Genomic DNA, 15,540 nt, shown 5'->3' with positions numbered 1-15,540 from the left:
CCAAATTCATCAATAAAGTTTCTGTCGATTTCTTTAAAGACATCTTCGGTGTTCATCCTTCTTGATGCTACCGCAAGATCAATGAAGAACTAAAAGGTACTTCTTGGAAACCCAAGATTTTTTTAGTTTAATCTTTCTTGAGAATCTTTGTTTAATTTCTAATGAAGCTAAGAATAATTTTCTAATCAAAATTGTTAATCGAGTGATTCTTGAAATGATTTTAAAGATTTTTCCTTTTAATCTTTTATTGTATGATCAAATTTGAATTCAATTAATCAAACATTAGACTTTCCTTACCTAAGAACTTAAAAGCAAACTTAAAGGATGCATAGAAACCACTAAAATGAAAATGCATTCGATAAGTTTAGAATGAATCTTGATGTAAATCTTGTTCATTAAATAAGGTTAGTGGAATGATTGTTATTGCAATATTGTGATTTATTCAATGGTAGAAAGATTAACTAAAAATACCCATTCCCTCTCGAGATTTTATTTTGTGTCCAACTTCTTCAAAAACCGAAAAAGATTTACTTTATTTACTTTTCTACAGAATTCTTGATCGATCTTTACTACCTTTGTGGTAGTTCCTTTGTTTAAACGTTTGAGTTTATAAATATAACTTTCTTGGTTGAAGTTTGAGGGTGTGTATTTATACATTCGTTTTCTTTAAAGCGACATCGCTCCAATGCCTCCAACAACCATATTTCGTTAGCTTGATCAAATTACACTTTTTCTATACAAATTCAGAGATGAATCTTATTGTTAACTACAATTATGGAATACATCCAAACAATTAGAGTAATCAAATTGACACTTTTCTTCATTTTTTTCTTGATAATCATGGCCTCAACAAATTCATAATATAAAATCAAAACCAAACCAACCATTACGAAAATTACATTTATAGCATTCAAGTTTTGATGAATATGCACGTTTGGTCTTTGAATTTTAAAAATATACTCTTTTAGTCCATAAGTATATAAAAATAAACTCATTTGGTCCTTGAATTTTCAAATGTATATTTTTATAGGTTAAGTTTTAAAAAATAGATTTAATAAATATTTATTTCTTTAATTTTTTAAAAAATAATTATATCCTATTTAAAATTAGAAAAAACTAGTTTTAAAGAGGATATTATTTTTGAAAAAAATTTAAAGGTCTATATAATTATTTTTCTATACTTAAAAAATTTTATTTGAGAGACATTTTAATTTTTTTTAAACACTACAAACTAAAAAAAACTACATTTTGAAATCGGTAATTGTACGATTTTTATGTAAAAAGATGAACAATGAAGATGTAACTTAATTGTCAACGTGAGCTTACCTGAGCTGTCATCTATATGTATTTATTACCATTAATTTTAATTGATGTTTTAAAACATATTATTTAGACGTAATAAATTTCAATTAATATTTGAACTTATTTAATATAAATTATTGTCGTTAATTATCAATATTTTAATTAATTTAGCTTTATTTAATTAAAAAACGAGGAGAATTGTAGCGAAAAAAATGAAACTATTTACAAAATGTAGTGAAACACCCAACTATTTACTGTCCGCTAGTAAAATTAGCCATTTTTTAAATATTTCATGTTTACACTTACATCTTTCTTCTTTCCTTGCTGCCATTTCTTTATCTTCTTTTGCGATTTCTTCGTCTTTCTTCTTTTTCTCTTCTAGTATAATCTTTCCATCCTCTTTCTTTATTTTCTTTTTTTTGTCTCCGATTTCTTTCCATCGTCTTTGTTCTTTTTTTTTTTACATTGTTTAAATTCGGGTAACCAAATCTACTATCGTGTAAAAAAAATAGCAAAATCTAAAAGATAGTATATAAAGAACTTGAAAAAATGTAAACGATATTGTAAAAAAAAGTAAACGATTGTGTTAAAAAAACAAACCATCATCTAAACGATTATGTAAAAAAATAATCAAAGTAAAGTACAATTTCTTTTAAAAAAATAGTTTAACCAAATCTAAAGGATAGTGTACGAAACGAAAAACCATTTGCCGATCAAATCTACCTAAAAACAATTATAACCAAATTAAAAGATAGAATTAAAAAAATAATTACCAAATTAAATGACCAAATTTATACGAGAACAATAGTCATTTGGTACTACGCACGCATTGTTAACGAAACATTTTTGGTATTTTACACGATCGAGCTGTAGACTTATTTCGTTTTCGAAATTGTTCTATATAGTGTAAATATTTTGCCGCTTTGTTCTATTCGTAAAAAAACTTCTTTCAAAACTTCGAAAATCAAATAAATCTATTTTATAAATCTTAAAACTAAAAAAAATATTTTTAAAATTCATGGACCAAACAACAGACATGTTATTGAAGACTTTGGGAAACTAAAAACTAATTTTCCCAACAATTTTGTTAGTTACATTATGTAAGAGATGTTGTCAACATTAATATACAATCTATGGATCCATTTGCAGATTTATGAAAATAAAACCTTTTTTTCCCCTTAACTTAGCTTCCCTAAACTATTTTCTTATATTTTCCTGTTTCTGTCTACAAAAGAAACTTCATTAATAGCACCATCATCCCACAGATGTTTACAGCAACATTTAAAATTTTAACATGTATTTAAAAGAAAGCTAAAATTCAGATGTAGATAGGGAGAAATGAAGAAAGTTTGGATCATATATCCCATCTCTTTTTGACCCTGAACATTAGAGCTGCAGACCTAATGTCATCTTGTGGAACTTGTAACATGAATTGTACTTTCATCTTCATTGGAGCTGTTTTTGCTTTCCCTCCTTCATCTCCAACCTGAAATTCATGGTAACTCAGCTCAAAAACTAGTTTGATAACTATTCTGCTGTTAGCTTTTCCATTAGTATTCTTTCTGAAAGGCCTAAACAGCTGGAACAACTTACCCAAAGAGAAGCCCAGCCGAGTTTCTCCTTTGTATCGTAACCAGCTTTAAGTTTCAAATCTTTCCCATATGTGTGCTTGTACACCGCGCTCCAGTCGTTAGAATCAAAATCATACCAATAGCTGATAAAAGTTAATTGCGAAATATATATTTAGGACAAGGGTATGGTATTAAGCTATATCTTAATTGGACTACAATCAACTATTAGAATTAGACATCAAACACCCTTTACCGAGTTTGAAACCTAACCTTAATTTATCAGAAGGACCAAACCGACGCTTGAATGCAAATGACAATGCATTTGATGGCAAAGAAACTTTTGGAATAAATGAAAGTGCCTCATCCTGCAAAAGAGTTCAGACGCTCACCAAACAATGTTGAGAGTAACTAGTAAGTTCCAACAGCAAACAAGCCATGCTTGCATCTTTTTGGCCATAGAAAGTTCAAGATACAAGGCAGCAACAACTTTGACAAATTTTATTATTCTAACCTTGTAGCTGTATCTCAGTTCCAATTCTTCATCCTTGTAGTGAGCAGCGCAGTTGCCATTCAGAAATTGCCCTTTAAGAACACCATTTATTGACATTGCCCGGTTCACTTCCTCCTCTTCTCTTTCTTCCAATGAAATTTCACCCATGGGAAACTTAAAAGTTGCTCTTGGCTAAATAATATCAATATCGGTCGAAGTATAGTCAATTTTAACAGCTCAATAAAAGGTTCCCAGAGACAAAATACTAAAACCATTATAGTAACAATTTCTGTAACGCTGTCGAATATGGAAAGTAATATAATGCAGTTTATATACACATTGGCAGTGCCACTGAGGATAAAGATTCACAATTTACTAAAACTCACCGCTCCAATGGCAGGAACAGGTGAAGAGAGTTCCAAGGCGTAACCAGGATCGGCAATTTTAGCAACCACACCAAGCTCTCCTTGTTGACCCTGAAACAAACATATATAAGTTCATAAAAACCATAGCATAAAGGCACCATCCAGCATCGCAGGAGATAGCAAAAGTCAACCATAACCATCCGTGTTCTAGGCCTCGAGCACACACTCCAACGAAAGAAGATTTGAGAAATGCAGTTTACATTCTAATTAGAGAGAAATTTCTCAGGCATGTGGGCTTATTTGCTTGAAAGAGTAGATTGGGCATCAAGAAAAACACACAAAAACAAAACGAAACCTAGAAAAAGCAGGGGAAAGAAACCTTAATATCATGAGCAGCACGGAAGTGCAACCTAGGGCCAACATCGATAGAAGAACGGAGGAGAGCATTGTGTTCGTCAGGATCATAATGAATGGAGAGGTACTTGGTACGGAATTGCAACTGGGAGTCAGTAATTTGGCCCTTATTGTCGTTTTGGAAGGAGAACTTAATCTTGGCGAGGTTGTCGAGGAGCTTGCATGAGACCTTGTGGAAGAAAATGGAAGATTCACTGTCGAATTCGGAAGTGACTCGAATGGGGGGCCTCTTGGAGAAAGGGAAAAGGGGGCGAATTGGAGGAGGAGGAGGAGGAGGATCGAGAGATGGGGGGGAAGGGGGAAGTGAGAGAAGGTAATTGGAGTTGGGAGGTTGAGGAGCGGAGGATTCAAAGTCCGCCATTGAAGTAGCAAAGGATTAGGATATTTGAAAGTAGAGGAAGCACCGAAGCAGAAGAGAGGAAATGAAGAAATGTGGATTTTGGGATTTGGGCGGAACGTTGATAGGGATGGTGTAACAATTAAAACAAAAACACCCATTTTTAAATATTCTTTTCTTAAATACCATTAATTTTTTCAAATTAAAAAAAAAAAAATAGCAAAATAATTTCAGATTTTTTTATAAAAAAAATCTTACAAAAATGGTGACTAATTAAAAAAAAAAATCTCCAAAAATTGAGAATACCCCATTTGATTCTATTAAAAATTTAAATATTTTAAAATCTTAAATGGCTGAGAGTGAATGATAGGATAAACTTAGAAAAATTTATAAAAGAAAATTGAGGTAAAGTTTACTTATTTAATAGAGTTCCAAATTTTTTTGCTAAGACATATTCATTTTCTAGAATTTGAACTCCTAAACTACTCGATTACAATTGCCTAAACTACCTAGTTACAATTAATATGACATCGTTAATATTATTAAAGATATCCTTGCGAGACATAAGAATTAACGAAAGACTACTCAATTGAACTCAACACCTTAAACACAAACATTACAACTCAATTTTCAATTTTGTATCCCAATACAAATAATTTTGAGCGCCAAACGACCCCTAGAGAGGTGTTCGATGGACCATAATGGGATTGGTTTGTAATGAAATTTAATCCAAAACTCATGTTCATACCGAACATTTTAGGTCCAATTTGTAGTACAAAACATATTATATTTGGAGAGTTTTCAACTCAATTTTTTTTCTCACCGTTTCCATGTTTCACATTCTCATTTACGTTCATCATCGATCACACTCAATAATCCTTATTAAATTCCAATACATCGAACACTTATTAAGGTTTTATTAAAAATCCTCATTGAATCGTCTAACATAGCTATGCTAACTCCACTCTATATTATTAATATTTCTGTACGTTCTTCCACACGACATATTAAAATACTTAAGAATTTAAGAAATTAAGATTTACGTATGATAATTCTTTTTATTTAGGAAAAATTTTCAATTTAGAAAGTAGGTTAAATTTTAGAAAATTAGGAATTTTACAAATTTAAAAATGATTACAAATAAATAAAAAACAGTCAAACTCAACCCAATTCCAAATACGATAATCGATAACAAATCCAATAATGCACTTCAAACATAGTATTTCTATTCTTAGTAATCCTTATTACATTATAACATTATAGTAAACTCCATCGTAATCGGCTCTAGATGAGATTTGAGCTACACAGTCTTTGAAGTGCTTATACAACAGTTGATTCAGTCTAAAAAGCAAATGGGTAACAAGTAACATCAAACAAGCAAATTAGGTGCGAAATACATAGCATGATGATACAAACAAGAAACAACAACATTTAGAACTTGCTCCAACATTCAAAGTACAATAATATAAAGCTAGAACAAACAACACAGCAAGTGGAAGAAGCATTGAAATTCAAACAACCACAAAGTACAACAAAGCAAATTCCAAAGAGAGGCAAAGCATAGAGAAGAAGTAGGAGGAGGGAGTAGAAGCAGCACTTGGGGTGGGAGCAGATGCAGATGGGCCGCCCATTGGGCTTGGGCTTGGGCCTGGGCTTGGTGAGGGAGCAGGTAAATGAGAGGATGAAGCTGAAGTAACTTTGACTTCCACTTTCTGCCCCAATTGACAGTGCCCTGGAAAGCCACAGAGGAAATAGAAGGTTCCAGGTCTTTTCAAAGGGATGGAATCTGCGCCGGAGTTGTACGACGCCGCCGGAGAAGATGAGTTGCAAGCTTTGAACTGTTCTTGAGTCACTTGTAGTACATTGTGGAACGTGTTGTTGTATTTAAACACTGTAGTTTCTCAAATTTCGCAAGGTTAAAGTAAAATGAATGAAGAAAGTAGGAGAAGGGAAAAAGGGGGGGAAGTACTTACGAAGAGAGTCGCCGACATGGAATTTTTGGGAAGAAGCCCATTTGGCATAATCGACGGGGATGAGAGTGGTCCAACCGGAAGAGTCGCCTACTTGGTGGACGGTAGCAGCTACCGACAGTGTAAAAAGCGCCATTGTGGAGATCCAGAAGAACGGGGAAGGCATCTTCACAGAACCCATGGAGGGGAGGGAGAGAGAGAGAGAGAGAGAGAGATATTAGAGAGATGAAGAAGAAATTGTGGATGTGAAGTGAAGTGTGATAGAGTGTGAGAGTAGAAACCAAACAAGTAGGCTTTCTTTGTTTTTCTTTTTAGTTATTGAAGAAAGAAAGGGTCAATCAAAGTTTGGAATCTACTCCCAAATCGAGAATAAAGTTGGTTGTTGAGAATTGTTACGCTCCATAATTATTGCATTCTCTATTTTACTTTTCTTACTCTACTTTTCAATTTCGGAAAGATAATAGTAAAAAATGGTAAATCTTTTAGTTCTTTCAATATTGATATACAATAATAAAAATGTATGTTTAATTTTTATAAATCTTAAATTAAGATACCAAGAATTCTTAATATATCAAAATATCATACTGTTGGAATAGTTTATTACTCATTATTTAATATTGATATACACGAATTCTCACGGTTCATCATAGATGGATATTGTTTTTTTTGCTATAGTTGTAAATATTTTCAATAATTTTTAGATATCTATTTTGAAAATGGTTATGAATAAGTATTTACACAATATAACAAAATACTTAAATAAAAAAAGAGACCGTTAAATTTTACTATATATATATATATTTTTTTTTTTTTGAGAAGGAAGGTAATTTGGATTAAAATTAGATGATTAAAATATATATATATATATATATATATATATATATATATATATATATATATATATATATATATATATATATATATATATATATATATATATATATATATATATGAGAGACTAAAATTGAATAAAAAGAAAGAAAGAAAGAAAGAAAGATGAAAATAGTTGTTTGAAGGCGTAGGAGAGGCCTATCCACTTGAAGAATACTGTATTCATCGTATCCAAACAACCCTTATTGATACCAAAAGTTCAAAATCAAACATTTTTTTAGAATTCTTATCCACAACTGTGAAGGAGACTTGAATTTGGACAAAGCAATGGCCTCCTTTTGAACTTCAAACCATTTCCTTCCCCCTTATCACCTTCGATTCTTTCATTTCCGTATCCATGGCCACCCCCTTCTCCGCCACCACCTCTATCCGCCGTTCCCTCTTCCATAATCCCCCTCCCAAACCCCTCCTCTCACTCCGAGGTACGTCATTCTTCAACCCACAATTTTGTTTCCTCTTTCTACCTTTTCTGTTTGGTTTCTTCATCATCCCCCAATGCCTCGCCTTCCAGATTATAATGGAGGGTTAAATTGCGTCAAATGCGGCTCCAGTTCTGCGCATCTTTGTTCATGGAAGTCAGCTTCCAACTACGTCAGGCTCAACCAACGAGCCCTATTGCTCTCTACCCAACTCTCTGTTTCTGGGAATGTGTTGAAAAACAGGCATGTATTTGACTTTTATTTCGTTTACTTTCTTACGAGCCTTGTGGCGTTGTGTGTACCTTGTGAATTGGTGTAAATTTGAACATCCTCTGTAGTGAAGTGGTTACGTGGGGCAGCACTCTATGAACATACAAGCATTTTGCTTTTGCATTTGTCTTATTGCCATGCGAAGTTAATTTTGGTAGTTTTTTCAGTTGTGTTGATTTTATATTGGCTCTGAATTTTTGTTTTTAGAAGGGGAGTTGTGAGGGCTGCAACAATCGAAGAAATTGAAGCAGAGAAAACATTGATCGAGAAAGATGTAGTAAGTTCATATTTTCATTGATGTGGAGACTTGCTGTGTATTATACTCAAGCAAGCTTACGCTAAGAAATAATCGTGCGAATGACCATCCAATTATTCTCCAGAAAGCAAGGATGGAAAAGACTATTGATACTGTTCGGTCTAATTTCAATTCAATTAGGACCGGGAGATCAAATCCTGCCATGCTTGATAAGATTGAGGTACATGGAAATTTTTAAATTTGGCTGGTTAGTGGATAGTTGCTTCATTACGAGACTAGTAACATGCTAATGGTATGTGTTATGTACAAACCGTCTGTCGCTTTCATGAATTTTCAGGTGGAGTATTACGGCAGTCCAGTTAGCCTGAAGAGCATTGCTCAAATTAGTACACCTGATGCAAGCTCACTCTTGGTCCAGCCATATGATAAATCCAGGTATTCAATGTGCCGGTTGGCTGAGTTGAATGTATTTAGGAACCTTTTTGAATATATTGGTTGGTGCACCCTCAGGCACCATATGACTTCACTTTTTCCAAATTCCTATAGTTTTAAAATTGCTATAAAACAATACATGGTGGATGTTATGATGACCCTTTACCACGAAGCCTTGAAATTGAAGATCTGCAGGATCTTCCTTGATCCTTTATCCATTTCAAAATTGTAGATATTACTGTTACTAGCTTGCTTTTCTTTTAGAGACCTACTCAAGGGCTTCAAAATTTTGTCATCGTAATTTTTTTTTTTATGAATAAGAAGGTTTCACATATGCAGACATTTTTTTGGAGCTTTTCAATCTTCCTTAATCTTGACTTACTGGTTGAGATTGCTGTGGACATAAACAGCCTCTTATTATTAGATATAGAATGATGCCATCCAGCTGAACAGTGTAATGCATTTCTATAACGTCTCTTGGCAATCAGCATTAACTCTTAACGAGTCATCATCTTCAGCTTAAAGTCAATAGAGAAGGCCATAGTCAACTCTGACTTGGGATTGACTCCAAACAATGATGGAGAAGTCATACGGTTGACTCTCCCTCAACTCACATCCGAAAGAAGAAAGGTATTTTCCTTTGTATTTCCAAGAATTTTCCAACTAGATGTACCATTAAGCCTTTTCTATTTTAGCATTGTTTAATGCCAATTATGTAAGAACCAGTAGAGAACTTTTTTTTGTCTCCATTATCTTTTGCACGTTCATCTTAAGATGCTGTTCTATAGTTCCTTGTCTAGTCTGATCATGTTCTAGTGAAAGAAACAGTCTGCAACTATGCCTTGCAGAATATTGCTGTAATACTCTTGTGGTTCTATACCTATTCATGAAATTGAAGAGACTCACTTCCATTATTTAAATTGCCTGCCTTGTTGAGATTAGAGCAGGCGGTCAGTGGTGCATGTTATATTTTTCATTTTACCAAAGAAGCATAGACACTCAAGTTTTTTTAATGTGTCCATGTTGGACACATATTGGGCACTTCTTAGCATAATAGTTGATAACTCGTTAAGCATACTAAATAGCCACATAATAATATGAGTATAGGACAAAAATAATTCATGTGGAAGAATGTATGAGTTTTATTAATTCATGCAATACACTGATACAAGTTCTCTAAATAAATAGAATAAGTAGGCAAAATAAAAACAACCTTCAACTTAACTGACTAACCAATCCTCAACTAATTACATATAATACTTCTCCTCAAGTTGGGGTGGGAATATCCTACGTACCCAACTTGCTTAAAATGGAGAAAATAAGGATGTCTTATTGGTGTTCTCATGAAAGATTGGGTTTGAAGCTATGGAGATAGTGGCTTGATTGTCTCAATATATGAGAGCTGGAAAAATATGATCAAGATGTAAGTCTCCAAGAACCTAATTAATCCAAACTGCAAGGTCATGATATTGTGTCACGCGCTGCCCCGCACGCATCCTAAATTGCCATGCGGTATGCGGCGAGATTTAGAGCAATCTTGGCGCCTCCAAAGCGAAATGCCAGAACGCTCACTTAGGTCCTTAAGCCTTGCTTAATTGCCTGATGACTTCCTAAACTTAAATCTATACTTTAGGGGATAAATAACAACTTGACACAACGGAAAAAGATAAACCATTTCTTTTATTAACTTTTAACTGAGCATTCTACAACAATTCACATGATACAAGAAAATAACACTGAAACTTAAACTAAACGTTTGTTATCCCCTTCTCGCTTAGCAGCTTCTCATCCATTCCTTACTTTGGCCTTAACACCTGATCACCTAGGGAGTGAAAACTTAAAAAGTAAGTCAAAAGACTTAGTGAGAAAATTTTAAGAAAACCCTTTTTGGAATACCTTTCATAAACAACAACATTTCATATCATATCGTGTAAACACATCATATTGCATAAAGACACATTAGTCTCAAACAATCCTTTTACCAATAACATGAATCATTCCTTACGCCAAAACTCATCATCTTGCGTTTAGACTACTGTGATGTCCTTTTCATCAACAGCATCCAGAAATATCCTAATTCACTCCTTGTTGCTTAGGCCGCTAAGCACAATGCAAATCTTTTATGCATTGGCCTACTTCTTTCCACTATATAGTCCTTTTCTACATGACTGCCTTTACTCTTTATGTGCACATAACAGTTAACTTATTAATCGGGAGAAGACTAATAGTTTAGTCACAATTTCGTTAAATATTCATATAAAACATACTTCGAACATAATATAAATTTCCTCTAGAAATCTCTTTTAAACATTCTTATATAAAATATCATTTCAAATCAGTAATAACTTTAAAGAAAACCTTTTAACATAAACAAATTCCTTTAAGAAGAAATCACTCACAATAACTTGTCTTTTCTTCTCGTAGAACGCAAAATAACTTGTCTTTCCTTCTCGTAGAACGCCTAATGTCAACTCCACACTTAACTTCCTTTTCTAATTTCCACCGGCAAAACTTCTTATTAATTTGACTTCATCCTCTATTTATACTAATCGTGAATTGGATTAGTCATCCTTAATCCCTTAATAGCTTGCTAGCTCCTGCTCTTAGTGGTACACGTGTAAGCTTCATGTTTACCTTAAACATGCTTAACTCTTAACCTTCCACGTAAACCTCTGTCAAATCAAGATTAGACTTTTTCCTCACCTTGCTCCATTTAGCGAAGAACTCCAAACACTTGACCATACTTAAACTTAAATGCCAAGTGTCATATCGCGTTGCTTTACTTCATCACAAACTGACTCAAACGCCAGCTTCTTGTCAGAAGCTACTTCTCAAAACGGCTACTCAACACCTAGTGAAAATTTTGATTCTTCTTATCTAGGTACGGGTCTCACAACTGAACCCAGCTGATGAATGTGAGATTGTCCCTTGCTTCTTTGACTTCCAAGATTTCGAGGATTCTCCAAGGAAAACACCGAAGTCTATGACTGGTTTTCTGGTATCTACACATGCACCCCAGTTAGCATCTACAGAGGATTTAGGCTGGAAGTTAGAAGTTGGCTTCAATAAAACCACTTGGCCAGGTGCCTTCTTCAGGTGACGAAGAAGCTGGTGAGCAACTTCATATGTTTAGTAGTAGGTTTTTGATGAACTTGACTTAGGCAGTGGACTGAAAAAGAAATATATGGTTGATAGATTTGAAGGTATAAGAATCGTCCAATCAATCTTTGGTAACAAGATGCTTCATCAAGAGATAAATTTGTGCCACGGTCCTAAGAAAGATGAAGATTGGGGGAATCCATGAGCAGGCTTTGCTTCAAGGAAGTTAGTATCTTCAAGTATTTGCAAACAATACTTCCTTTATGAGAGAAATAATCCTTGTTTGGATCGGGAAATCTTCAGCCCAAGAAAGTATTTCCCATGTCACAAAGCTTTAAGCATGAAATTGGATTTTAACATTTGCTTCATCGAGTCAATTTCAGAAACACAAGACCATGTGGTAGAATGTCATCGACATTTACTAATAATGCAACAAAACGACTTCTAGATTCTTGAGTGAAAAATGAACAATTTGATATAGATTGAGTAAATTTGTGTTTGAATAAGGCAGCTAAGAACTTCATGAACCATTGAGCATGGAATAGTTCGATCTCATAGTTTAAGCATGTTACCCACAAAGTTATTGCTTTCGAATTTCAATCTTGTATAAAAAAATTTGGGCAAACATCAATTTATACCCTTAAACTTTTGGGATTGTATCGATTAAAACCTCAATCTAATAATTTTATTAGTTTAATCCCTGAACTTTCTTTAGTGAATGAATTTAAATCCTATAGATATTAGCGGGTTTTTATTAAATTTGAGTGGTTTTTAACCAGCGTGTCTTCCTCTATTTTTCTTTACTTATTTAGAAATAGTTGTTTGATATTCTTCTTGCTTCTTTGGTGGGATTTTGGAAGAATAATTACTTTTGTTTAGGTGATTTTGAGTTGATTTTAAACAGATTGAAGTGAAAATAACAACAGATCACAAACAAATGTTCTATATATTGATTCGTTTATAAAATTTAGAATTTAAATTGATACAATTATCATTTTGAAGTTTCTACTGATCTTTCTATTAATACACGTTCAAAATTTTCAAGGTAATTCAATATTTGCCACAATATTTTAACAAATGTGTCTTTGCATTGTAAAAATGATGTCACCTTGTCTGTATCTATGATTCCTAGATGACTCAATAAAAATATCATTTCTACGATATATCACAAATTCCAAATGTTTTAGGCTTTAAGCTCAATGTGTCAAAATTCAAAATGTGTGGGACACTAATGGAAAGTTACATATTATTAGCATTTCCTTTGGGGAAATGTAAATTTTTACATTCCAACTTTTAATACCTATTGTTTATTAATTTTGATAATTTGGGGGCAAATTAGGAAGACAATTTTAAAATCTGTAAATTTTTATATAAAATTTTTCAATCCATATGATCCCTCTTTTCTTTTTCTTTCTTTTATTTTTATTTTGTTTTTGCTTCACCTTTGTGTTTGGTGATATATTTGGCTACTTCACCTTGCAGGAGCTGTCAAAAGTTGTTGCAAAGCAGGCAGAGGAAGGGAAGGTATGTATCATATAGTTAGTACAAAGGGGTTGAGGTTGGGAATGGATTGAGATATATGTTCTGATGTAGATTTCTACTTCAAGACTTTTGGGATCTATGCTTAAACAGCCACTGATGGTTCTGCATCTGCCTGTTTACAGGTTGCAGTAAGGAATATAAGAAGAGATGCTTTAAAAGCGTATGAAAAATTGGAAAAGGTCCGAACTCATACATCTTCATATCTTAATCTTATGGTTCTGCTTCTAAGTCCTATTGATCTGCCTTCCCAAGAGCAAGCTCCTTTCTCTATTGTATAGTTTTTGCGCTTACTCTGGTTTCCTTAAATATTTTGTTCCTGTTTCAGGAGAAAAAACTTTCGGAAGATAATGTTAAGGACTTGTCAAGTGATTTGCAGGTTTGTTGTTGCTTTTAAACTCAGTCATTTAGAGCTTTTGGCCCTGCTTCAGTTATTTTCTATTAAAATTCAAGTAAGTTCACACAAGATGATAGAAAGGAATGGAGGATGTAATTCCCTGGTGAAGGCATCAGACCTTGGAAAGGTTGTACTAAATTCAAAAGCACAAGTTGTGAAAACATTTTGTAATCGTTGCATACAATGGGTTTTAAGTTATCCAGCATATTACCATGCTTATGTTCCCCAAGACTGTAAAATTTTTTCTTGTAGTTGTTAAAACGTTGAATTTATATATTAGAAGTTTTATTTCTCACTTCCCCCTTATTGTGAGCATCCCAAGTTAAGATGATTTCTTTGTGCAGAAACTGACGGATGACTATATGAAGAAGATTGATGTCTTATACAAGCAAAAAGAGAAGGTACGGTCCATCTCGATTGAACTGTTTTGAGTTTCAGAACTATTACTCAAACTATTATTAAAGGACTCAAAGACTCTGTTCCACTAATTTGACATGTTTCGGTGATTCTAAAATAGTTAAAGATAAGTTTTGTCATTTTAAAATCACTTAAGAATACGTTTGATAAATTTAAAATCAATTTTAATAGAATAATAAACACTTTTAGTAGTGTAGAATTAAACATCTGAGTCGATTTGAGTAATTAAAAGTATGTTTCATAATAATTTTAAATATGACAAAACTGATCATGACAATTTCAAAATCACTTTCAAACATACGTTTAATCGTAAATCCAAACACACAAATATTGGTTCACCCACTAAATCTATTTGATTAGTCACAATAGTTTTTGACACGTTTCTCGTATGTTAGTACCACTATGACAACCCAACCAACATATGTGTTTGTATTGTGTTTCAGGAATTGTTGAAGGTATGACCAAAAGCAAATGGTAGAGAGCTTTCCCTTTTGATTGCTGTGAAATATGAAATTATCGTTCTTTTTTTCCCCCTTGAATAGAGTTTTGATGTCAATTGTTAGAATCAATCAAACATCTTTTCTTTTTTGGTTGAAATGAGAGTCAGCAGCCTTGTGGGAAAAAGGTATTCAGCTAGCAATAGCATTATGCCTTTGGTTTTGTTTGTTGTAAAATTGGCACATCTCCAAACTTCTCACTTTGTACATTGGAACTGACTTTATCATTTACTCAATCATCACCTTTCTTTTTCATCTTTTATTTTGGTCTACTAATATGTATATTTTTCTGTTACGAAATACTATTGAAAATTTTGTTGAATTTTTAGTTATTGAATTTTGATCATAAACATGTATTAAAGAATGAAAATGAAATGTGGAATTGTTTTTACTCAAGAAAGTTTTTGCTTCTTTTAATTAAAATAGCTAAATTATACTAAATATCTTTAAACTTTGTACTTCGTATAAAAAGTAACCTTCCAAAGTTTTATTAATACTATTAAACATAAAAAATCATTGGGTTGAGTTTTCAAATTTTACATTTTCGTCTTTTGTTTCGAGTTTAATAGCAATTATTTTTAGGATGACAATTGGAGTTAGAGATTCGAATCTCTTTATTCAACTAATTCTAACAAATCTTTTAATTAAAATATTCATATATTTTATAATAACAGTATATTTCAATAAAATTTTGAAATTAAAAGCCTACTATTTATTGACCATTACAAATAGAATTATAGAAGAGCTTGAGTCGCAAAAATGATGGCAAAATTCTCATCTCTGCAAATCTGATAATTTGATAATCATTGTGTTATTTATTCTTTTTCCTTTTTCTCTTTCCTAGATTGCCCTCAAAATTATGACCCAAATTCAG

General features: G+C 32.9%; 3 protein-coding genes across 4 annotated transcripts; 1 reads left to right on the top strand and 2 right to left on the bottom strand.

Annotated features, from left to right (window-relative positions):
- Positions 1-2,520: 2,520 nt before the first annotated feature.
- LOC103491320 (outer envelope pore protein 37, chloroplastic) lies at positions 2,521-4,639 on the bottom strand. The gene is made up of 6 exons (XM_008451208.3): positions 4,108-4,639; positions 3,750-3,839; positions 3,385-3,555; positions 3,144-3,238; positions 2,896-3,016; positions 2,521-2,788 (listed from the first exon to the last, which is right to left on the bottom strand). The coding sequence occupies exons 1-6, from the start codon at positions 4,501-4,503 to the stop codon at positions 2,657-2,659; spliced, it is 1,005 nt and encodes a 334-aa protein (XP_008449430.2). The 5' UTR covers positions 4,504-4,639; the 3' UTR covers positions 2,521-2,656.
- A 1,044-nt stretch (positions 4,640-5,683) lies between these two features.
- LOC103491321 (mavicyanin-like) lies at positions 5,684-6,845 on the bottom strand. The gene is made up of 2 exons (XM_008451209.3): positions 6,453-6,845; positions 5,684-6,370 (listed from the first exon to the last, which is right to left on the bottom strand). The coding sequence occupies exons 1-2, from the start codon at positions 6,628-6,630 to the stop codon at positions 5,991-5,993; spliced, it is 558 nt and encodes a 185-aa protein (XP_008449431.2). The 5' UTR covers positions 6,631-6,845; the 3' UTR covers positions 5,684-5,990.
- Positions 6,846-7,422: 577 nt separating this feature from the next.
- On the top strand, positions 7,423-14,928 carry LOC103491322 (ribosome-recycling factor, chloroplastic). 2 transcript variants are annotated; one of them, XM_008451210.2, is made up of 11 exons: positions 7,423-7,762; positions 7,852-8,002; positions 8,237-8,306; positions 8,410-8,505; positions 8,623-8,720; positions 9,236-9,347; positions 13,299-13,340; positions 13,481-13,537; positions 13,684-13,734; positions 14,097-14,153; positions 14,613-14,928. In XM_008451210.2, the coding sequence occupies exons 1-11, from the start codon at positions 7,678-7,680 to the stop codon at positions 14,628-14,630; spliced, it is 837 nt and encodes a 278-aa protein (XP_008449432.1). In that variant the 5' UTR covers positions 7,423-7,677; the 3' UTR covers positions 14,631-14,928. The 2 variants fall into 2 exon arrangements, with proteins under 2 accessions (XP_008449432.1, XP_008449433.1); XM_008451211.2 differs by having other exon boundaries at positions 7,559-7,762; positions 8,240-8,306.
- Positions 14,929-15,540: the final 612 nt, after the last annotated feature.

The sequence above is a fragment of the Cucumis melo genome, chromosome 5 (genome assembly GCF_025177605.1).
Source record: "Cucumis melo cultivar AY chromosome 5, USDA_Cmelo_AY_1.0, whole genome shotgun sequence".
In the NCBI taxonomy this organism is placed as follows: domain Eukaryota; kingdom Viridiplantae; phylum Streptophyta; class Magnoliopsida; order Cucurbitales; family Cucurbitaceae; genus Cucumis; species Cucumis melo.
This window is presented reverse-complemented; position numbering and strand designations above follow the sequence as displayed.